The sequence below is a fragment of the Pantherophis guttatus genome, chromosome 9 (genome assembly GCF_059756535.1).
Source record: "Pantherophis guttatus breed Tessera chromosome 9, ASM5975653v1, whole genome shotgun sequence".
In the NCBI taxonomy this organism is placed as follows: Eukaryota; Metazoa; Chordata; class Lepidosauria; order Squamata; family Colubridae; genus Pantherophis; species Pantherophis guttatus.
In genome coordinates, this window is record NC_142071.1 from 3,047,868 (window position 1) to 3,072,069 (window position 24,202).

Consider the following 24,202-nt stretch of genomic DNA (forward strand, 5'->3'; position numbering starts at 1 on the left):
GAGTCCTTCGGGAGAAGGGCGGTATAGAAATTTAATAACATAAATAAATAAATATATCTGCCTGTTTAGATTTGCCGTGTATCCTTGGCCTCTCAGTAACAGGATAACAGAGATTTGAGCTTTGTAGTAATATTTCTATCTTTTTCAGGTGACGACAACTTCCTTGAGCAAACGTCTTTCTGCTGAAGGCTTCATTTGCATTGCTGTGAGCCTGGGCATTGGAATGTGAAATACCAGCAGGCAGTAGACATTGTGAATGTGGCACATCGTTTTCTACAAAAGGATCCCTTCCTAGGTAGAAAGGAGGCGGGTAGAGGAGAGATCGAACTGTCAGCAGGTTCAGGTATGAAGGATTAAGAATTGCAGAGTTTACCTCTACCGTTATCTGTATACCGGTCGGTATCCCATCTCCAGAAAAGGTTCAGAAATGGCCAGAATTTGCCTCCTGCTTCTATGCCTCAAGATGTCTGAAATTTACACGCAAGAAGGACGCTGGGAGACCAACTGGAAAAGGAACGACTCCGAGGTCATGAATGACCTGCTGGACCAGTGGAAAAGGAACGACTCCGATGCCCTGGAGGACGATTGGAAGCAGCGGCTACCCAAAGGCATAATTATTGGTGTGAGGAAAGGGGGCACGCGGGCTTTGCTGGAGATGCTGAATCTGCATCCCCAGGTGGCAGCGGCTCACTCCGAGATCCATTTCTTCAACGTGGAAGAGAATTACCAGAAGGGACTGGATTGGTACAGCCAACAGATGCCCAATTCTCACAGCACTCAGATCACGGTGGAAAAAACGCCAGGCTATTTTGCTTCCTTAGAGGCCCCGGAACGGATTTATACCATGGACAGATCCGTGAAGCTCCTTTTGATTGTGCGGGATCCTGTGGAAAGGTTGGTGTCCGATTACACCCAGGTCCTCTACAATCGCAAAGCGCGGCAGAAACCGTACCAGTCCTTGGAGGAAATCCTAAAAAGGGGCCAAGAGCTGAACACCGACTATAAGGCCATGCAACGCAGCCTCTACGCGCTACACTTGGCTCGGTGGCTGGAGTTCTTTCCTACAACACAAATTCATGTGGTAGACGGAGGCGGCCTAATACGGCAGCCGCTCTCGGAAATGCGTCACGTGGAGCAGTTTTTGGGGCTGGAGCCTTACCTAGGCCCGGACAACTTTTATTTCAACGAAACCAAGGGCTTCTTTTGCCTCCAGGCCGGAGGAGAACGGCACTGCCTTGACCCGTCGAAAGGCCGGCCTCACCCCACCGTGGATGAAATGCTGCTGGAGAGACTCTGCACCTATTTCAGTCAGCACAACGAGGACTTTTTTGCCATGGTGGGAAGGACTTTCAACTGGTGCTGAGTCTTGCGTCGAGGCCGAGTTGGGCGTTCCGTGAATGTTCCACCCAAAAAAATCTTCCCATTTTTCGTTCGAAATGGAAGTTCAACTCTACCACTGTATGGTAAATCGGTTTATCAGTGAAACAGCCAAGCCTGAAGTTGGAGGTTTTAAGAACCTTGGGGAACCCACTTGAGGCAAAAAGCGTTTTGATAAAAATGTTTTCACTTTTCTAGCAAGCCCAGCAGGTGAAATTATGCTCTTTATGGTTTTTTCCCCCCCACGGGGGAAAAAAACCAAAAATTTTAGTTTAAGCTATAGGATGTAGGTCCACTGTTTTTCCTGAAAATCTTGTATTTAATGAACCATGGGAAAAGCTCTGTTGTTGACCTGTGCCCCCATATTCCCACAAACAGCTTGCAAGAATTGAATTCAGCATCTCTTTTTTAGCCAACACTGTAAACTAAGCTATTTGCATCCCTATTTAGCTTATACAGTTCTTACTGTCAGGGACCCCAAGGTGCCAGGTAAGACTTTTGCCATGAGAAATAATTTAATTAGAGTTTAAAATCAGGCCTTTCTTCTCAGTGGCCTTTCTGTCCAAGAGACACACTGGCACTTTGATTGTGGGCCTTTAGTATTTCTTTCAATCAACATCTAAGAAATAATGAGTAAATTAAATTAATCCTAGGATTTACAGGTATTCCATTAAACTCACATCCATTTCAGCCATCTGCCTAAAACATAGCCAAGTAACAATAACATTTGGATCTTAGCAACAAGTGTATTAATTTTCTGCACTGTGATTAATGCATTAAACCGCCTGGAAATTAGTTGTCTTCAACTCCTGACAAAAATAACCTTTCACTCCAATCAATCCTTTCTCTTTTATTTATCTGTTAGAAAACAGCCTCTTTCATTAGCAAAGCATTGTTGACATTGTTAATCCATCATCAAAAATAAAAAGTTGCAGCATCTTCAGTATGGAAGTTCCAACTCCTGGAATGCTGAGCCTTTAGTAACAGAAGCCTTGTCTGTTCTGTAGCCGCCAGTCCAGGTTATCAATTACACAAGAGTGATATTGATTAATGTTCCTAAGAAAAGAAACACCCTATTCCTACTATAGCAGTGCTAATCTGCTACAACACTGTTACTGAAGGGACATCTGGGGGAAAAAAACTATGCCAAATTCAACGATCTACTTTATTATATAAATATCGCCTGTTAGGACAGTATTTTGTTAGATTACCAGTTACCATGGAATCAGCAAATGTAACGCAAAGTCCCTTCTGTATCCAAATTGGCCATTGCATCTAACTTCCCTAAATAATTTCACCTCACTCACTTTTACCATATGTAGCATTTTTGAAAGCTATTTTAATAAGGACAATGTTTAAAATTACTTACAATGCACAGGAATATAGTGAATAGTACTTAAAAATACAAATAGCCATCCACACGGATAGGAATGGAGAAACCACCGAAACCCTATTTGACCTCCTTCAATCCAAAATTCTTAACAATAATCTCCTTTAAAGACTGCAACTCCTTATAGTTTTAGATAAACTAATCTAAAATTACTAATCAGAGTAATTCTGGAATTATAACCAAGATAAAATTTTATACAAATTAATTTGATAACGACTATAGGTAAGCCAAGAATTTGGAGATTTGAGACCATTCTGCCATGATTATTTAATCAGCAACATGCCTATAATTCTAGTGTGTAAAGCAGTTCTGAAACTTAGTAGTGGAAAGAAACACTGGCTCTTCTCTTAGAGGGTTACCAAAGTGGTAACCTTTCCAGTTGTAATCAAGGCAACATTGCTTGTTTAGCATTTTGTTACAGATGAAATGTTTGTCAGAACAAAACAAAATAATACTGAAACAAAAGCAACTGAGCTGGTTCAATAATACAGCAGTATTCACTGCAAAGCCACCACCTTCAGTGAGATTATCAGCTGTGAGCAGCAAAATTCAGGATGGGCATCTTTGCTAATATGACACTGCGACACTTTCCATGTTTGTGCAGCACAGCAATTTAGAGAAAAGATTTTCGGCAAAAAGAATTTTTTTTAAAAAAAAAAGTTGTATTGTTAAAATTCATAGAAGTTATTTTAAGTGACATTAAAATCTGGACTTTGATTTCTATGTTAATAAGCAAGAGTAAACAAAGTTAACCATGATTGTGGCTATATCCAAGTTTAGAATGTGTGACTGTTCTAAACATTTCAATTCAATTTTACTGGATTTATCCCTTGTATACCAGAATGACACACAAGAATAGGTTTTGTAAAAAATGGTTTTATCAGTTCCATTTTTGTATAAAACACATGGGAGAAACCTAGCCAATCAACACACAAATTGCTGCCACATAACAGGGTACTTTTTTTTGTCAAACTTTAAATCTAGAACATACAAATGTTTTAAGTCTACAGTCAATTGTCTATGCTCTTCCATTTAACTATTCTTTTAAAAAAATTCCACATATCCCCATATTTCTTCTGTCCCAATTACAGTACAATGACAGGGAGGAAGCGGGCTGCCGAAAGCGCCTCTTTACGCAGTCTTCTGCTGTCCCTTCTTTCCAATCAAAGACTTGTGGATGTGAGGAATTACGCCTGCAGAGAGAGAGAGCAAAGGATGAGGAGACATAGCCACGATCCCATCAAGATTTAAGATACTGATCAATACTTATACAAACCCGTCAACATCTCTTCTTCCCTCCCCCATTCCAACTTCACATTTTCAAGCAACTACTATTCTTTTAATTGCATACTTCAACCAATATTTTGAGTGAAAAGGGTTTTCATGGAAGAGGAAAACGTCCTTATACTACTTGGAGGACCCTGAACAGGTTGAGAGTCGGAGTACCTAAACGTGAAACCAATGCGCACAAGTGGAGGCTCTTTGCGGATAACAACACACTTTGTGAAGGTGGAAAGACACAGAGTCCGGCCCATCTGCTGGTATGACAGCTACTACCAGAAACATGTACCGTAATGACTTATTTTTGGCTAATGGCAAAGTCAAGAAAGTGGTTTCGTTCTGGCAGTTTAAAGTTTGATCTAGACACGGAAAAAGAATAGAAGACGGAGTGTTCTTTCTTCAGGAAAGGCTACCCAATGTTTGCGCTTCAATTAAAATTAACCTGGGACTATAGCTCTGCTAAATAAATTGTCTTAATTTAATTAAGGACAAAAAGTGCAGAACTGATGTATATATATAAAGTAATACCCTGTACAAAAATATGAGCTGGAATATTTTTTAATAATATTTTTCACTTCAGGAATGTTGGGCAACTTCAAACTTGTACTGTGTTTATCAACTGTCCTGAAACATTAAAAGTTCCAGAAGTTTCACTGCTGCCAAACATTGTTTCCAACATTCAAATATTTCTCTCCATATATAATAGGCTGATTTTCATTTTTTTTACACTTCAAAGAATGTAGGCCAAATACCTGTACAGGTAGTCTTTGACTTACAAACACAACTGAGACAAAATTTAGGTTACCGAGTGAGAAATGTGTTGAGTTTTGCCCCATTTTATGACCTTTCTTGCCACATCTGTTAAGTGAATCATTGCAGTTGTTAAGTAACACGGTTAAGTGAATCTGGCGTCCCTGTTGACTGTGCCAGAGGGGTCGCAAAAGGGGATCACGTGACACTGCAATCGTCATAAATATGGACCAGTTGTCCAGCATCCGAATGCAAATCACACGGCCATGGGGATGCTGCAACGGTCGTATGAAAAAGAGTCATAAATCACCTTTTTCAGTGCCATTGTAACTTTGTTCACTAAATGAACTGTTGTTAAGTCGAGGACTACCTGTGTACTGAAATGGGAACTGAACTGCCTTGGATAAAGAGTTAAAGTTCAGAAGCTACGACGATACGTACCTCCACCAGCAATGGTTGCTTTAATAAGGGAGTCCAACTCCTCATCCCCACGAATGGCAAGCTGCAAGTGACGTGGAGTGATGCGTTTTACCTTCAGGTCCTTCGAAGCGTTGCCTGCCAACTCCAACACCTGTGGGAATAAATACAGCGGCATATTTTAGTCTCCTAGGGTTTTTTTTTTTATTTATAAAACAAGCTTAACTTGCATATTTTAATTTTTGCAAATAGCGGTAAACATTTCACTGTTCTATAGGAGGAGGAGGAGTGGCAGAGTCTAAAGAGGGATCAGCCTAGAATCCCCACAGCGCCTTGAATTCAGTTGTCCCGTATCTAACTCTTAAGCAGGTGCTGACCATTAGTTGAGAAGAGTCCTGTGTGCATAGACTTTTAGCAATAAATCAATTTAATTGCACTTTCTCATGTGGAGCTGGCCTTTTGTGCCCAACAAGTTCAGAGTAATGATGCAAAAGATTAATATCTCTTACAGCAGTGTTTCTCAACCTTGGTAGCTTGAAGATGGGTGGACTTCAACTCCCAGAATCCCCCAGCCAGCAGCGCTGGCTGGGGGATTCTGGGAGTTGAAGTCCACCCATCTTCAAGCTTCTAAGGTTGAGAAACATTGTCTTACAGGAACATCAGTTTGTGTTACATATATGATTGTTGCAAACTTGATAAACCCTTTCTTATGATAATTCTGATCTAACATGTTGGTAATATGAATATTACAATTATACTTAACGATAAGATCCACAATAGTGCTAAGGTGTTGCACGAAATTGGCACATAGAACTGTGTTGGTAGCTTTTTATGAAATTTTGAAGGCAAATACATAATTGGATATTCATATGTGATTGATACTTTTGGAACAATTGTAGCAAAAATGAATGCATATATATTTATAGCAGTATAATGTCTAAATATATCTATCTGGCTCATTCTTTTTTAGTTAGGGAAAATATTAATTTTCTTCAATTAAAAACATGCCTCCTGAAGTCCAGAACGTATACAATGATGAGCAATACCTTCATTATTAAATATTTTCTTTTCCTCAGAAATATTTGTAATGAATTACAATTTTAAATGTTTTAAAAACATAAGGGAGAACTAATGGGGACTTACTCAACCTCTTCTAATTGGAAAGAGTATACAACAGGGTTTGCTATTTCAATATTTTGTATTCTAAATTTTCTGGTGTGTTTATAATGGTGTTTATAAATCTAAACAGAAAGGTGTACAATAAAACAGCTTTTGCAAAAAAATGTGTAAGCTTGCAAACAACTATTAGAATAGATCAAATAAAATAAATGTTCGGGAAAATGAAGAAATGGTAGGTATAAAGAACTGGAGCATTCAATATCCAAGCGTTAGAGGAATATCATATTCCAGCAACCTACCTCAGCAGTGAGGTATTCAAGAATTGCAGCACTGTACACGGCAGCTGTAGCGCCAACTCTTCCATGGCTTGTGGTGCGAGTCTTCAAGTGTCTGTGGATACGGCCCACTGGGAACTAGAAGCAAAAGGACTGCTTTAGCACACATGCCCTTTCAAGAAACTTTAACTGACAGTCCATATCTGTCACCTGTTTCCAGAGAGGTAGAAGGCACTTGATCCAGTCATATCCTATAGTAATGTATAGTCTGGATATAAGCGGCTGTTTTTTTTACACCGGACAACCAAATGCCCAAGTACACAATTACTGGGATTGCAACTAAGAAAATGACATAATTTATTTGGCAGAGTTCAAGGTGTAGGCATAAAAATCTGGAGTTCTCTGGTATAAGATGTATTGATAATGTTGGCAAACTAGCATTGACTTATATAAGGTCATTCATTCGTTCACAAATAGATATAGTTTTATAACTTTAAAAATAATAATTTGTATTCAATAAACCTAAGACAATGTAGCAAATCTTGCAAGATGCACAGGATTAAAATCCCACATCAAAGTAATATGAGATATAAACACTACTGTATAATAAAACCAGAATGCTTTTACTATAGGAAAGAACATGATTCAGCAAACAATTTTTTTTACTAACATATTCTAATTTCCAAAGATAAGATGCCAGCCCGTGTTTATGGAAAGACGAGCTTCCTCCTTAATGCTACTTTGTTATGAGTCAATAAAAAAGAACAGAAACCTGTACAAAGTTCACAAATTTGGGGCTTTAACTATAAACAGCAAACAGCTGGTGCAAGAGAGTGGAAACATTCTTTGGGCAGTAGCTTCTGAAATATGACTAAAATATGGAATTAAGGAGCTTCCTCCTAGAAACTAATGTAACATTTTGGATAGGTAAACTTTAAATTTAGGAACCCAGAGCTCCGGAATGAGGGCAAGAGTAAGGAGAGGTCTTTTCTCTTTCTTAAAAGATGTAAGCCAATGAAACGGCTACATGTTAGATAGGACCAAAGCAGCCTCCTGAACTTCAAAGTTCTGCAGGAGGAAGGCCAAGGAATCAGCAAGGATGATGAGCTTCTTCTTACGCATGGCTGCAACTGCCAGAGAACAAGTATCTTCCTGAGAAATTCTTCTAAATACCCAGTTCAGTGAAGCATATTTCTCCCTCAGGCGCTGTTAGGCAGTACAAAGTACAGCCCTGCCTGCTTTTAAGGAGCCTATATTCTTGTTGCAAGCATTCTGATCTGGGCTTCCTCCTCTGGCATCTGATCTGGAGTGTCTGCTAGCGCAAGGGTCTCCAACCTTGGCAACTTTAAGCCTGGCGGACTTCAACTCCCAGAATTCCCCACCAAAGCTGGCTGGGGAATTCTGGGAGTTGAACTCCGCCAGGCTTAAAGTTGCCAAGGTTGGAGACCCTTGCGCTAGAGGAGACTTAGGAGATGGGGTATTTTTAATTTTCCTGGGTCACTAGTACATGGATAAAGGAATGTGGACTCCAGTCTCTAAAGAAAATCACTTGCCTTGGATGACTTTGGGTCACTGTTTTAGGGCAAGCGTCCCAATATATAAAACGGCTAAGCCTTAAATTCATTTGTTGGAAAGGAAAAGCACTGCTCACTTTATTCAGCATCTCCTAGTGTCTCAAGGCAGATCATCTTTACACATACGAAGACTAGTTTTAGGCTCTCAAAATTCTGGGCAACCACCAGATGCTGCCATCTAGTGCCATTTGAATTTCTGCAGCCCAGATTCGATAGCTTTAAAAAAAGGCAACTTTCTGTTGACAGATTACAGCCAGATAGCACAAGGAAAACTGATTAAAAATAAAGGGCAAGAACTGGTTAAAAAGAAAGCCAAGTCACTCTCCAATCACCTGGAAAAATATCCACTAAGACTTGGTTTACTACAGACATAAAACCAACCAGAATGTTTTTTAAAAAATATATATATATAAGTGGCTAGGACAATATAAGGCAAATCACAATAGGGCTTAATTTTATATGTCAGTCAACCTCGGAAAAGAGAAGGAGAAGCAGCTCCTTCTAAAGCAGTTCCAGCCTTCTTTTATCCAGGTAAACAGACTTTTAGAGTTGCTTAGAATTCTGTCTGACTGAAAAAGCAGTTAACAATCTATTACAAAATTAAATAAATTAAATCAGCATGGCTGGCTGAGGAATTCTGGGAGCTGAAGTCCACAGGTCTTGAAGTTGCCATGGTTGGACACCCCTGAACTAAATAATGCATAATGAATGCTTCTATGCCCCAAACAGAGAAGGCTGTACTTCCCAAATTTAATTAGGACCGTGAGAAAATACAAATAAACGTGTCTGTGAAAGGCTGCCTGAAAACTTACCTGAAGCCCAGCTCTTTGCGAGCGAGATACTGCCTTTGCCTTGGCCTTTCCACTGTCTTTGCCAGCCTTGCCTCCAGCCTACAAAAAGCATAACAGGAGATCAATCTTCCATAATGCCCATTGTGTTACTACTTTTGAAATGCATGTCACATGTATCAAATGTAGCAATGACCTTTCTCCTGCTACCAACTCATATTTACAATCTTGATGGAATTCTTCAAAAGGAAGTCCATTCTTCAGACTTTTCCTGTCACAATGCAAACATGCAGACAAAAGTATTTTGAAGAAAAAAAAAAACCACAAGATCAAACATTGGCCACAAGTAAATCTAGGCATATATCCAATTTAATACTATAAACATATGTAAGCATGTATATTTTGGGACAATTCATTCAAGAAAAAAGTTTTAGGACAGCAACATTAGCTTATGTTTACACCTACAGACAATGGCTGATTCTCTCAGACAACCAACCTTGCAGGTTGGTTTGGTTTTGTCCAAGACCAAGTCACAAAATTTGAAAATATAGTTCATCATTTGAACATACATAACTAGCCATATGTATATATACATATACTGTATATATATAACTTATATGTAAAAAAAGAAACTCTATAAAGTTAGATAGGATTCTTTTGCTAAACATTTGCTCAATTTTTTTCTAAATGTATATGGCTGTTATGAAACGCATGTAGGACAAGACTTAAAGCCAATACTCAGTGAAACTTTTTTCCATTTTCATCCTTTGTGCCCCAAAGAAGATACTATGACTTTCAAAAAACAGGTGTATTTAAAAGCAATTCATTCTCAAAAGCTGTTGGTTACTTCGTGTGCTTACTCAGTGTGAGCATAAAGCATAGATACAACTTGCGGCTGTTCTCAATAGCTGTTGGCTGTACAGAGAGATAAATCTATGGTATGAGTTATGAACATATTAACCTATTTATTTACATATATGTAAAATGGTCCATATTGACTTTTTATTTATGTCTAGTACTGCATTGTTTATTTACTTGATTTCTGTAGCCACTCAATTAAACAAGTGACTCTTATGACCCCAAATCCTCTTATTATTGCATCGCAATGTTCCAACCAAGCACAGAATATTTAATAGTCTCTTTGCCTTGGATCTGGGGAAATTTAAAACATATTTACCAATCCCAGTTAGGTTCTTTTTTCATCACTCTCACATATACTTTTCCAAAAACCTCCTCCCCAGATCTGCTAAGCAAACATCTACTACAATTATTGGATGAAAAGCTTATTATTTCATTGCTAACAAAAACAAAGAAGAAAGCCTCCACCTTTAGCTTATATAAAGCTGACTGCTTTTTCTATACTATTTATCCTTCCAAACTCAAACTAAATATAGGTAGTTCTCCACTTACGTCATTTAACAGCATTCAGAGTTTTTTTAAATATTATATAGACAATTAAAAGTGTGCACACTCCTATTTTTAATGACCAAATTTGTCTCACAACAACACTCCTGTTGCAATACTGGGTATTATTCATAAACGTCTGCCATGAAATACTTTTTAAGAATGTTCAGATCACAAAACTTTTTAAGTTTCCATGGTACAATAGTAGGGACTCTGATACTCATCCACAATTTCTTTGATAGTAGGAATTGTTCCTCAATAGCCTTAATGCAGAAGTGGTGTGATTGAAACTATAATTCAGTACATGAAGATGCTATTTGGACATTTAAAAAGGATCAATATCCTAGAATCTAATACCAAAAAGGTCATTCAAAAACAACTAAGATATTCAAATACTTCATAACCACTTGCTTCCAACTCTCAGATATAGATTGTTGTAGCACACACGTGCTCCAGAGACAAGGTCTTATCTCATTTTGACATTTGAGCTTTCCTAAGTTAAGTTTGCCTTTTTTAAACAGATATTAGCATGTAAATTAAACTAAATTAGAGAGCTGTTCAGCCTGAATACTCTCCTATATATAATCAACAATTTATGTTATAGAGACTAATTTATGATAATGCTGCCTACTTAAGAACTTTTGAGGATATTCTTCTCTTTCATCAGCTTAGGCAGGTGGTGATTGCAAAAAGGGAATTTGAATTATGACTACTTTCCAAAGAGTCCTTTTACCCTGGAGATTTGTTTAGAACCAAGTACATCAGAATTGAGTTTAGGAGATTTTGCTTTTTTAATTACAATGTCTACCTGGCTGATTCTAACCCTATCAACCTTTTCCAGAAGTCTAGCAATGCAGAAGCTTATCAGTTAACAGCAACTATGTCTAAAAAGGAGGTCCTATATCAGACATCAACTTTTCCCAGGCTCCTAGAATCGCCTGAAGAGCACTCAGCATCAGAGGCTTCAGCAATATTGTCAAAATGACAAATTCATGCATAAATTCCACTCTTTTTATTCACGCAACACCAAAATGCACATATAAAAGTGGGGGAGCTCATTTCCTACTTTGTACACTTGGAACTGCAACCTTGTATAACTTTCTCTAAAATTATTCTTGCACCACCCAACTTTTTCATATCTTGCCCCTTTACACTTCCCACAGTTGTTACATGCGCAAATATTACTCACTTTTGCAAAATGCTACAAGAAACCCTTTTTCTGGTTATGCAATTTTTTCATCATATGGGGAAAAAAGAGTTTTATTAATAAATACAAGTGACAGTGAATTATCAAAACATCAGTTCTTTAAGCCTCAGACTAGATCCTTTACATCAAATAAGGACATGAATGTCAAAACTCCTGTTCAGAACTAAAGCAGGTGGTCAGCTTTAGTTTTCCCTAATCAGCCTTCCCTCCATCCATTCTAGATAAGCTTTAATGGTAAAAGATATTTAATTCATGTGCAGATAAAAATGTATCCAAAGTTAGATTTTGGGCTACAATATCCTTAATTGCTGTCAGCCATTAGTATCAGTACAGCAATTGTTATAATTAGTTTATTAATCTGCAATAGTGTTCTAACACTGAAATTGTGAGATTCTATCCTCTAAAATACAATCCCAGACCAGACTCCCTAAATACATTCCTAAAGTCAATTTACTCTAATATGCAATGCTAATTCTAAATATCAACAGGCAATTGCCAAGTTATTTATTTTTGTAACACTATTATTGAGCCTACTCTAATTTTAGTCATTTTAAGCAGAGCTACAAGACAGATGACAAGGCATAAACTGACTTGTAAAACAAGATTTAAATATATTTATTTTCAAACAATACTGTGTGTGTATGTATGTATGTATGTGTGTGTATATATATATATATATTCTTATCTATCTATCTATCTATCTATCTATCTATCTATCTATCTATCTATCTCAAATTAAGGGGCATGGTATAAAAGGTCCCATTTCAGTACTATCTCACAGTGATAGTTACGATTGAAAGTTTGTTTAAAAATACGATGAAAACAGCTTTCTAATGGGCATTCTACTATTAGGTACATCCTATTCTAAACTTATTGGATAAATTAGCTACAACCCAAGCGCATGCAGTGGGATGCAGGCAACAGTATATTGTTTTTGCAAGATAGGCTCTAGATTCAAGGTCTTAGCTTCCAAAAATAATAGTGTAAATGTTCTTGGCATAAAACAGGAATTTATTTCATGCATCGTACTGGCTAAAATACCCAAATCAGCAGTATTATTCTTATCATTAACAGAGAATGCTCCAAGCAATGCTGATATAACTTAAGTGGGTAACTTAGTCTAATTTTTTACATTCCTAAAAATATAAAGTAAAAATCTTGATTAACCAACACAAGTCTTAATTTTTCATATGTTGTGGTGGTTACTATATAGGACCATGGATATTAACCTAGGGGCCTATATAGTACCTGTATAACATGGACTTGGAAAGCAAATGGACTAAATGATAAACAGCATGAATTAGCAAATGAAAAGAATGAAAGCAAAATAGATATATTGTGTACTTTTGAAACTAAGAGAACGGAGAGGGGTATAATCAATGTGAATGAGGATAGTCTAATGTTCTTGAGTGGAATTGATGAATGAAGGCTGGGAAGTAAAAATATAGGTTTCGTTATGAATGAAAGTGTTAAAAATATATCAATAAGTATGAGTAAGTGGCATCTACACTATGGATGCCTATGAAACAGGAATTCTTATTGGGGAAAAACACAGTTGCATGCAGCATTCTAATGAACAGTGATAATGAAAGAACCAAAGATGAATTTTGGAAAAAGTGCACAACATTTTGAATAAATGTGCTCATGGTGGGAAAAAAAAAAAACCCTAGATTTTGATGACATAAAATGGATAGTTGGGAACAAGTTCAAGACAGTACAGATTGGACTATCTGGAAATCCAAGAATGAATGAAAGTAATTACTGTTTTAGCATTTGATTAAAAAAAGATGTTTGTTTTAAATACATGATTGAAGAACTGTATTCATAAGTACACACAGAAGGATGAATATAAACCTAGAAGTATTTTTGATTATTCATGAAAGACTAAAAAAGTAATGAAAGCTACAATGTTGACAAGAACTTCTGAACATGAGACATTGTATTAAGAATGGATTTTGGAAAAAATGGATATGAAAGAAAAAGGAGATCTAAAAGAAAGAAGATGGCCACATGAAAAGAAAGCATGGGTCCTGTATGTAAGAAAACAGATTAATTTCCCAACTGAATGTATAAAGTGAGTTTAAGGAAAGAGGATGTGGAAGCAGCTTGTAACAGAGTAGAAATATTATAAATTGCCTCATAAGCATGTAAAGTTATAGTAATGAGAAATATGAAAAATGCTTGGTGGAATTATGAAAAAATGCAAAAAAGAGAATAATTGTTGTGAAAAATGAAGGTGATAGAAGGATATTGTGTAAAGCATATAATATAATAACAAAACATATTGCTGCAAATAATATAGTTAGAGAAAGGAATTATTTTCAAAATGCACAGTAATAAAAAACATATATATATTTAAAGTGTCAACGACAGAACTGAAAGGAATGGTGTATTTTATGGGAGTGTTATTGTTATGTCAAAGTGTGGAGTTGAACCAAAGCTGTAACTGTTACTGTCAAAGAAAAAAATGGTTGAGAAGAAATTCACAAATGCTGTCCGGATGTTGAAAAATGATAAGACTGCAGCTGTTGATGGCATAATTGGGAAAATCTTAAAATGTGGCAGTGGTTTATTTATGGAATGGCCTTGCAATTTTTTTTTAATATGTGAAGACTATATCTATGCCTGATAACTGGAAGAATGCTGTTAATTTTCTTCTATTATATACAGGAAAAGGTAAAAACAAAACTAATGGAGATTAGTTGAGGTGATAATGGACAAAACTTGGGAATGTGATGCAGCTTTATGCCAAGCATGTGTAGACTCTTTAGCAGGTTTTCAAGAAATGAATGAATGTGAGAAATAAACTATATTCCATGTTTGTTGGTTTTAGGGGGGAAAATATGATAGTGTGGATAGATTTGAATTAAGGAATGTTTCATACCGGTATGGGATTGAAGACTGCTGAATGTGATAAGAACAATACATTACAGAAGTAAAGCATGTGTGAAAATAGATGGAATGCTTAATGAAAGATTAAGTATAAAATGAAAATGTGATATTTCCATGGTGAACATATTTATACATAAACGTATGATACACTTATGGTCATAGCAGAGATGCTTTAACTGCATGCACAAACATGCACGCACTTTTCTCTGGGTGATGGCATGTCATTAGCTGAGAGTCAAAATTATTCTCAACCATTGACAGAAAGACTATGTGATGTAACAAATAATGTTATCTCAAAATGAAATATCAAAGATAAAATGTAAACTTGAATGGAGAAAGTTTAAGATGTGCACATATTGGCAGAAATATAATGGATATCAATACATGGCTTGTTGTAATGAATATTTGTCAAAAACCAAAAACAGCCTTGCAAGAATGTGGTCATATTACTATCTAGAAATGAGAACTGAGCCTGCAGAAATGTTGAGCAAAAATGGAGTGTAAAGCAGGGTATAAACTACCCTGTTTTCCCCAAAATAAGACATCCCCTGATAATAAGCCCAATTGGGCTTTTGAGCGCATGCACTACAATAAGCCCTCCCCAAAAATATTTAAACGCAGAGCTTGAAATCAGATAAGACGGCAAGAGGAGTCCCATCTTGCTCCATTTACCCCAAAATAATAAGACCTCCCCGAAAATAAGGCCAAGCGCTTATTTCGGGGTTAAAAACAATAAACTTTCGGGGAAACATGGTAAAATGAGAAGAGATTAGAAAATGTACTGGTGCTGAATGAATCAGAACGATGAGCTGCCAGTATAAACATTAAGCTGGCATGGTCAAACAGACCAAATGTATGAAGTTCAAATCCCAAAGCAAATGTATAAGAGTGACTGAATGGATAAAATTGAAAAAGTTGCGATTGGTTGGATGGGGTTGATGAAACCCACGTGAGGGAGATGTGAGACAAGCTAAAGGACAAAGAGAATGTATGAAAGTGAAGTGGTAGAAGGAGTAAGGATGGTTTAAAAAGTTACAGAGAATGCAGTTCACAAGGGTATAAGTTTATTTTGCCGTACCTTTTTCCTTTTCTCACATCCTTCGCCAATCGTCAAAACAATCTATTTCTCACTCCCCTTCTGCACTTTGCAAGTAATGGAGAAGACCATTATTGTACATATTATCCACACCCGGGCTTGTCCAACTTTGGCAACTTGCGCCCTTCAACGCCCCCCCACAAGCTGGGGAATTCTGGGAGACGAAGTCCACAAGTCTTAAAAGTGGCCAAAGCCGGACACCCCAGATCCCAGATGTTTTCCCTTGCTGCAAGTTATTACCCGGGAAAGAAAGAAAAGAAGAAGAAAAAAAAAAAAGGCCATCTTGAGCCTTCTAGCCAAAAGCAACCTCTCCTTAAACAGCAGCAGCAAAAAAAGAAAGAAGAAAGAAAGAAAGAAAGAAAGAAAGAAAGAAAGAAAGAAAGAAAGAAAGAAAGAAAGAAAGAAAGAAAGAAAGAAAGAAGAAGCACTTTAGAGAAATCATTCAAACCTCAAGCTGGAAAAAGTACAAAAAAAAAAAAAAAAAAAAACTGCAGCTGCGGCTTTTCCTGACCCTATTGGGAACTTATATTTGGAACAGAATGGAGGACACCCCCCAAAAAAAACCCCCCACAAACTTTCCCAGCAACCCCACAATGTCACCCTCCCCACCCGGGGGGGGGGACGGGGACGGGGACGGATGGCTTCGGTCAGTTCAGCCAAAGCGGACGAATATAAATTACCCGGGATGATTGGGGGAAGAAAACCCGCCCCGTCTCCCGGCTCACGTCCCGTTGAGGAAAAATAATATTAAAAATAATAATAATAATAATAAAGCGGGGAGGGGGGGGGAGAAGAGAAGGAAGGAACCGCCGCCGTGCCACTTCCCTCAGCGGCAGATAGGGGCTGCCAGCGTGCCAGGCTGTCACCGCCGGAGCTGGGCCCGTCAGCCGGGCTCGGGAAAGCGACACCCGTCCCGGCCAGCGCCGCGTTTGGATGGGGGGGGGAGGGGAAGGGAGGCGCCGTGCGCGGGAAACCGAGAAGCGCCGGCCAAGCGCCGTGGCTCGGACCCGGGGGACGGACGGACGGACGGGCCGAGGCTCTTTCGGCGGGGCGCTAACTGACACCCCAAGTCGGGGTAGGGGGGAAGGGAGGAGAAGGCGGGTTCGGTAAGTCTGAGGGGAACCGCCGAGTCCTTCTTTCTCTTTTTCTCTCTCTCTCTCTCTCCGCTCCGGGGACCGGCGCCGGGATGAGGCGCTCCCGGAGCCAAAGGGGAAAGAAAAGCAGGGAGAAATCTTTCCCCGCGCGGCGCGGTAACCGAGAGGCGGGGCTTTCCCTGGGCCGCTCGCCAAACGGAAGAGGGAACCGCTTCACCCTCCGCCGCCCCAATGAGAAAAGACGGCTCGGCCCGCCGCTCGCTTACCGGAACGACTCCTACGGAGCGGCGGCGGCGGCGACGACTCGAAGCATTCCCCCCCCTCACACCCCCACCGCGGGAGTCGTCCCTCACACACGGCCGCCGTGAGGGAATCCCCTCACGAGCTTCCCGCCGAACGGGAGCGGTTTTTTTTTTTTTTCCCCTCACACGCTTCGCTCCGGCCCGCTCGTCGCGCGGCTTTTTCGGCCTTCCTTACCATGTTTGCGTCGCTCCTGGGCGAAGTCCGGTCCCGATTCCGCGCGAGAGCCGCCTGCGAAAGTCGAGAGACAATAACCCGCCTGGGCGCGAGGAGGGAGCCTGGCCTGCCGCGGCCACCCCGGGCCAATCAGGGCCGCCCGTGCTAGTTTGAACCTCCCGCCTTGACCAATCCAATTAAGGCTTCTTACTTCCTCGCGGAGGCCCCGCCCCGCGGCCCGTTTAACGGCTGTTTTTTTTTTCCACCAAACACCAACCTCCCCCCCCCACTCTTCCTTTGCACACGGCACGTCAGCGAGAGCGAAAGGGAGAGGCGGGACGAGAGGTGGTCCCGCCGCCGAAGGAAAAGGGTGGAGTGACAGGCTTGAGCTCCAGTAAGCGTCAGGAGCCGTCGTTTTTCGAGGGCGGCACCGATTGAAGGGCGGCGCTAAGAGCCAATCGGCAGCAAGCCGAGTTTCCCGCCCATATTGTGACTTTTCCCTAACTCTCCCCCCCTTGTTTGTTTGCGCGGAGAGGGTTAAAAATGGATCCCGGAGGCTGTTGACAGTTATATTCCTCACACACGCAGGACGGGGCGCTCCAGCCGGGGCTGCCCCGTAAACTGATCCCTGCGTGTGGGGACAACAGTCCCGTCGCTGACAGGAATCCCTTCGGAAGGCGGAGCTTCCATTTCTTTTTCCCCGCCAAAAACGGGGAACCTGAGGCGAAAACATCTGACGTTGTGAGGGGGGGGGAGACCCCGCGGGATCCCTCCCCCCGCCGCCTTTTCGTGGAAGGGAGCCCCATCGAGTCCACCGGGGGCTCTTCTGAGGGAGACGCGGCTAAAAATTGAAGGGGGTCGCGCGGGGGGGGTTCCCGATGCCCTCGGGTGGGGGTTGAACTTCAACTCCCATCATCCCCAGCGCCTCCCTGAACCCGATGCCTTGGAAGTGCCTGCCTGGTATATCCTCACTCGCTCCTTGGAAGGGCAGAAAGCGGCGAGGCGCGACGTCTGGGGGTCCCGGGGCTTCGCACGACCGGCAGGGTCGGTGTCCGAACTGGCCTTGGGTCTCTTCTTTGATGGGGTTGGGGGGGGTCGGACTAGAAAACCTTCCGAGGTCCCTTCCCAGCCCTGCGATTCTGTATTCATGTGATAGTAAAAAAGGATGGGACGACTTTGTTGTTGCTTTTAAAGTTATACAGGTAGTCCTCGACTTACGACCACAGCGGAGCCCAACATTTGTGTTGCTAAGTGAAACGTTTGCTAAGAGAGTTTTGCCCCAAAGTTTTGCCACCTTTCTTGCCATAGTTGTTAAGGGAATCGCTTCATGTGTTCATTTAGTAACAGGGTTGTTAAGTGAATCTGGCTTCTGCTAGTCAGAAGGTTGCAAAAGGGGATCCCCGGGTTATGACCACCCCTCCCCCCCCTCCGGGATGCTGCAACTGTCATATATATGAGTCGGTTGGCAAGCGTCTGAATTTCGATGATGTGACCATGGGGATAGGTTAGGGTAGGGTAGAATAGAATTAGAATAGAATAGAATTAGAATTAGAATAGAAATAGGAATAGAATAGAATAGAATAGAATAATGGAATGAAGAATAGAATAATAACTTTATTGTCACTTTGAATGTACACTAATTGACATATATTAAAATGAAATTTCATTGCACACAGCTCTCAACTGCTGCAATTTTCATGTGAAAAACAATCATAAGTCATTTTTTTTGAGCGCCGTTACACCTTCGAATGTTCACTAACTGTTGTAAGTCAAGGACAACCTGTATTTGGTTAACTGATCCTCTTTTTTCCCAGGCAATCCTGTGAGGTGGTTTGGCTGAGCAAGAGGGTTTGGCCCCAAGTCATCTAAGGAAGGCCTAAAATCACAGCCTCCTTAGTTCATGGGGCGGATGTGGAAAATAGTTTAAATGTTGAGTATATTAGTTTTATTTCATCAATGAAATGAGAGGTTTCAGTCCTGGAAGAAGTCAGCTTTGAATGACTGGAGTCAAATAGGGCTTTGGATAGAAAAAGTCTTATGCATTGGGCTATAAAGTATGGCGGAGTTACTGATCAAGCACTATTTTAATGCTTGCTCCAAAGTACCAAAGATTTGCTGCAGAAAGTGTCAAAATCCCACATATTTTAGCCTATTTAGGGGAGGAGGAGTAATTTATTGTTTTTAAACTATACAGTCATTAAAAATTTAAAAATCTGACTTCCCATATGCATGCATTTTATTTAATTTGGCATATGGGTTGAATTAAATGTTCTTAAACTATGTTCTTAGGTTACTATGTGATCGGAACCCAGCCATTTTGGTCTTCCTACTTAAATTAAGCATGCAAAAATTTGCATCAGTGTGTGAATCCTATGTGTCTAATTTTATATGCCTATTTTAAAGAAACACCCACATATCTGGAAGTTACAATGTTATGACTCAACTACACTAAGCCATTGCTTTGTTAACTATGATTTATTGAATAAACCAAAACATTGGATTCACAATACAAAGCCACATGTTTTGGCTTAGAACTCAGTCAATGCAGTATGTTCATCAAAGCCTGGTTTCAGTTAATCACAACTTAGTGTGATATGTGAACCTTAAGCAATCGAGATAGTCAATTTAAGCCATTTAAAGCCATCAGACCACACGCAAAAAAATCTTGGGGAAGAAAGGTTATTTTGATTGTATAAGAAGTTATATATATAATCAAACCATATTTAAAATTAATTGTGAGGTTAAAAAAGGTGTCACTAATGTCATAAGTCCTTTACTGTAGATTTAGTCCTTGTTGCAGAGAAAAATAAAATTTTGCATCTTGTTGGTATATAAAGTCCTTTGTATTCTGTTCTTTTGGTGCTGACTTTTTTAAACAGTTATTCTTTTATCACCAACAATAAAATACAAAACAAAGAAAGAAAATAGACTAAAAACATCCAACACTAACAACAAAGAAAAAAGTGTACAAAAATAAATATCCCAAATATATTGGTGCTAACTTTTAAATTATTTCCAATTTGCTTATATCTACAAGTGCAGCACTCCAAAACAGATAGTACTTAAGTAAAATGATTACTTCTTATTTTGATTGTATAAGAATATGATTGTATAACCATAGTTTTGGTAATACAGCCATATTTATATTTTTTTGAAACTACCTTACACTGAATTCTTGTGGTCAGTTTGTAGTCAATCACAATTTTGTTGCCTTTTGTATCTTTGACAGGCCCAGGAGTCCTTCATCCTAAACAGTCTTCTGTAAGTTTATTCAATGAGTCTAAATGTAAAACTTTATATTTTTCTTGGCTGAATTCAGTTTTCATAACGCCATCTAGCGTATTCTGTCATGGTGATTGTGAATTTTATTCCCTGCATCATCTACAGATTTGTTCCATAATTTCCATCAGATGCAGTAAAATTCACTGGCCATGAGAGGGCACACCAGACCACTGCAAATGTTTAATGTGGCTGCCATAATATTATATTAGTTACTTTAAACAGGCTTGTAAACCACTTAGATGTTCATTAAAGCAAAATGTGTGAGTGAATGAATGAATGAATGAAATAGATACCATCTGAAAAGATATAAGTGTGAAAAATGATCATAAGTCATGTTTTCAGTGCCATTGTAACTGAATGGTCACTAAACGAACATGTAAGTTGGCTACCTGTATTTTGCGGGCTCTCTCTGGATATGTATGGATGGAGGACTGGGATATTTGCAATTAAATGTATTTTGGTGTAGCAGTCTATATGAGTACAGCCATTATGACATGTCTAACATGCCATGGTTAAAACATGGTTTACCATATATGACATGGGTAATGATTGCACTTTTACTGCCATCTAGTGGTTACCCAAATATCTGCAGCCCATGCGGGTAATCCAAGCCTGAACCGTTTTATAGCGCAAATGCAAACTGATTTGCCTTGCCTGAAATTCCTCTTCTAGGAACCTCAGGCCTGAGTTTGTATAAAATAAAACAAAATATCACCACAATGCTCCAAAGATCACAGTATCATTAGCTTGATTGCATATATTGATTCAGTGCCACAAAAGCTGACTTAGTATAAGGCAGGGAATGTATGGGTCAAGCTGACCCCTCCCAGTCTACTCCAGTCCGTCCCAAAACTATTTCCTTGCAGCTGGCATGGGCCCATTGGGTGAAACCCGCCTACATAAGCTGGTACTTGTTCCATGTGCAACCCCTCTAGTCCTCATACCAGAGACTCGCACAATAGGCTGTGTTTGGTGGATCATCGCGCACCTGCCCTTCTGGGAGAAGAGCCAGCATCTGTGACCACCCCACCCCACCATCAGAGGTCACGGCCAGGATGGGCTCAGCCCTGGCAGGAGTAGCACCCGTTACTCAACAGGCATCCTGGCACCTGTTGCACATTATTCTCTGCTTTGGCATCTGAAGGCTATAAAGGGCGGGGGTGGAGTAAAGGTATATTAAAAGCACGGAGGGGGGGAGTCACCCTACATTGTGGAGAAGGCAAGTGGGAAGACAGCTGCCCTTTGCTGGTGAGATGGCCGAGTCAGCTTCTTTTTGTCCAAGATCCAAAATCTCTGCACAATTGCTCAGAATTTAATTCCTGCTGTGGGTCTCAATCAAGTCCCGGAAGTGGATACAAATAGCATTTTGAAATGTGACTTTGTCAACATTAAAAAAAGAAGAAGCCCCTTTCACCCCTGATTTGCAAGGAACGAGGAAAATCTCTGATATTGGCTGGGAATGACAGCAGCAGCGCTACCAATTTAGAACATTTTCTCTCCCCCATCCCAAGAGTTGTCTTTCCCTGCAGTTTGAAGGAAGTGTGAGAAGCCCCAAAGATGCTGATAAAACGAAAGAAAGAACATTCACATACATTTCTCAATCGTCTTGTGATTAAAAAACAAGACGATTTCCACCTATTAGAAAAGTGCAGTGTTTTTCCTCCTTTGAAAGAGGCTCTGGAAGTCGATCTTCTGTTCTCAAATTGGACAGAGAAAAAGGGACTGGCTTGAGGTGCAAGAATGCAACCATCAAATATTAAAACTGATTTGCTACTTGCCTGGTAGGGGAGATATTTTGATCCCCTTGATCTCTTCCATTCCCTCCCAAGTGCCATTGGTGCAGCTGGCATGCATCGGATCATCTGTGGGTTACTGAGAAGATTTTGTTCTAATCTAACATAATGGGGAAACTTGGGGCAAAGTCCAAGAAGGAAGTGTGTCCTTGTTCATTGTAATGTGAGGTTACCGATGAGTTTGGGTCTCCTCCTCACTCATTTGCTCCAGGGTGCTGTTTACAAAGAATCCTTTGCATATAGGAAGAAGCTGAAAAAAAACAAATTCCATCATTACGTCTACAGTACAAAAAGATATACAGTAGCATCCTATCCCTCACCAGCACAAATAACATGAATTATGCCATTTAGCTTAGTCTCCATGGACACAAATTACAAAATGCGTTTCCATTTTGACTTCGGAGACACGTGCCCCATCCCATGGATGTGCCTGGATTCCAAGGAGCAGAAAATGAGATGGATTATGATTAAGAATCAGAAATAATAATTAAAAGACCTCTGGGGATAATGTTCAACCCACCACTTTTGGTCAGCTTTCCTCTTTACTGATAATCTTTATTGGCTTAAAGTGGAAATAACATAGTGGTTATGTTTGCGCAACAGACTTTCTTAATGAATGAATTCATTTTAAAGGACTTGTTCACACATGTTAAATTCTCTCTCACTCACTCACTCTCTCTCTCTCACACACAGAGAGATACCAGGGAGGCTGAACTCTAAGATGAGTATGCCATGCAAATCTGCTCAGTCGCTCTTCAGCTAACCTGGTTAAGCCTGTAGCTTTCAAGCAGCCAAGATATACCCTTTGCTATTGGATGATTAGAGCGACGACAGACATCTATTTCAAAGCAAGTCATGTTAAGTATAAATGCTTTTTTTATTCCACTTAAGGAACTTTGGGATATGGGCTGGTTCCGTCCTTTGAAACAGGGAGGGAAAAACCCACAGGGGAAGGTCTGTGCCAATTGGACAATGCTCATAATCCTTAACTACTTCCTCTGATACGTAAATGTCCACGGCAGCTTTACAACTTTAAAAATGTTGGGTTTTTTTTTTTTTTAAATAATTTGGAAAGACAAGCATGAATAGATGTACAGTTGCTTATTCCATCCAGAATAACCAGGATGGCCATGAAATCCCAAATGTTGATTTGTGGGAATGCTGGCTGGAGAATACTAGGAATTGAAGTCCACAAGTCTTAAATTTGCCAGGGTTGGACATCCCTGTTCTAAGCCCTTCTCTGGACAACACCCATCAATCACTATTCTCCCCACTCCAAATTGTATTCAAAATCTACCTATTCCCAAATCAAGATACGTGAAACCCAATGCTTAAAACACATTCGCAACAACCCTTTTGGATTCGGCACCAGATGGCAGCCTTCGTCCACAAACAAACGAGGACCAGCGCTCTGGAGAAGCCAGCTGAATAAGTTCCCAGGAACTATTTCAAACCAAACGGGCAGAAATTCTCCTGGATACGAGCCTAACTCAGAGCCCAGAGTAGGTAGAAGATGGAAGAATCTGCTTCCGAGGTACCAGAGATTTCGTAGGGGTGAATTGACAAGACCAGGTTTAGAAAGAGTACAGAGGAACAAAGATGATAAAACATCTGGAAGCTAAACCACACAATGAATGCTTAAGGGAACTAGGTGTGCTGTCAATAGCACGTAAAACTAGGTGCTGTCAATAGCACATAAAAAATGCAAGTAGAAAAAATAGGGACCACCTTTGGTGGGAAGGTAACAGCGTTCTGTGCGCCTTTGGCGTTGAGTCATGCCGGCCACGTGACCCCGGAGACGTCTTCAGACAGCGCTGGCTCTTCGGCTTTGAAACGGAGATGAGCACCGCCCCCTAGAGTCAGGAACAACTTGCACATATGTGCGAGGGGAACCTTTACCTTTACCTTTTTATGCTGAAAAACAGTAGCATTTTTAATACATGGCCCCATAAATAAAAATACGCACACCAGAATTCATAAATGGGACAGGAGGGTGAAAAGCCACTT

The 24,202-nt window shown here is 40.1% G+C and overlaps 3 protein-coding genes and 1 long non-coding RNA gene across 4 annotated transcripts in view; 3 read left to right on the top strand and 1 right to left on the bottom strand.

Moving 5' to 3' along the window:
* The window catches only part of POLM (DNA polymerase mu), a 29,811-nt gene extending 27,506 nt beyond the window's left edge, over positions 1–2,305 (top strand). The window contains exon 14 of the mRNA XM_087875806.1: positions 149–2,305. The gene's annotated coding sequence lies outside the window, so the exon portion shown is untranslated. The remainder of the gene's footprint in view (positions 1–148) is intronic.
* On the top strand, positions 428–4,701 carry LOC117676052 (heparan sulfate glucosamine 3-O-sulfotransferase 1-like). The gene has a single exon (XM_060683528.2). It carries the CDS (start codon positions 428–430, stop codon positions 1,361–1,363), a length of 936 nt encoding a protein of 311 aa, XP_060539511.2. The 3' UTR covers positions 1,364–4,701.
* Positions 2,685–17,558, bottom strand: LOC117676055 (histone H2A.V). Its single transcript, XM_034435211.3, has 5 exons — positions 17,142–17,558; positions 8,996–9,073; positions 6,634–6,747; positions 5,240–5,369; positions 2,685–3,960 (listed from the first exon to the last, which is right to left on the bottom strand). The coding sequence occupies exons 1-5, from the start codon at positions 17,142–17,144 to the stop codon at positions 3,899–3,901; spliced, it is 387 nt and encodes a 128-aa protein (XP_034291102.1). The 5' UTR covers positions 17,145–17,558; the 3' UTR covers positions 2,685–3,898.
* Positions 17,484–23,052, top strand: LOC148112458 (uncharacterized). Its single transcript, XR_015729387.1, has 3 exons — positions 17,484–17,514; positions 20,350–20,381; positions 22,889–23,052. It is a non-coding gene; the product is annotated as an uncharacterized LOC148112458 (long non-coding RNA).
* Positions 23,053–24,202: the final 1,150 nt, after the last annotated feature.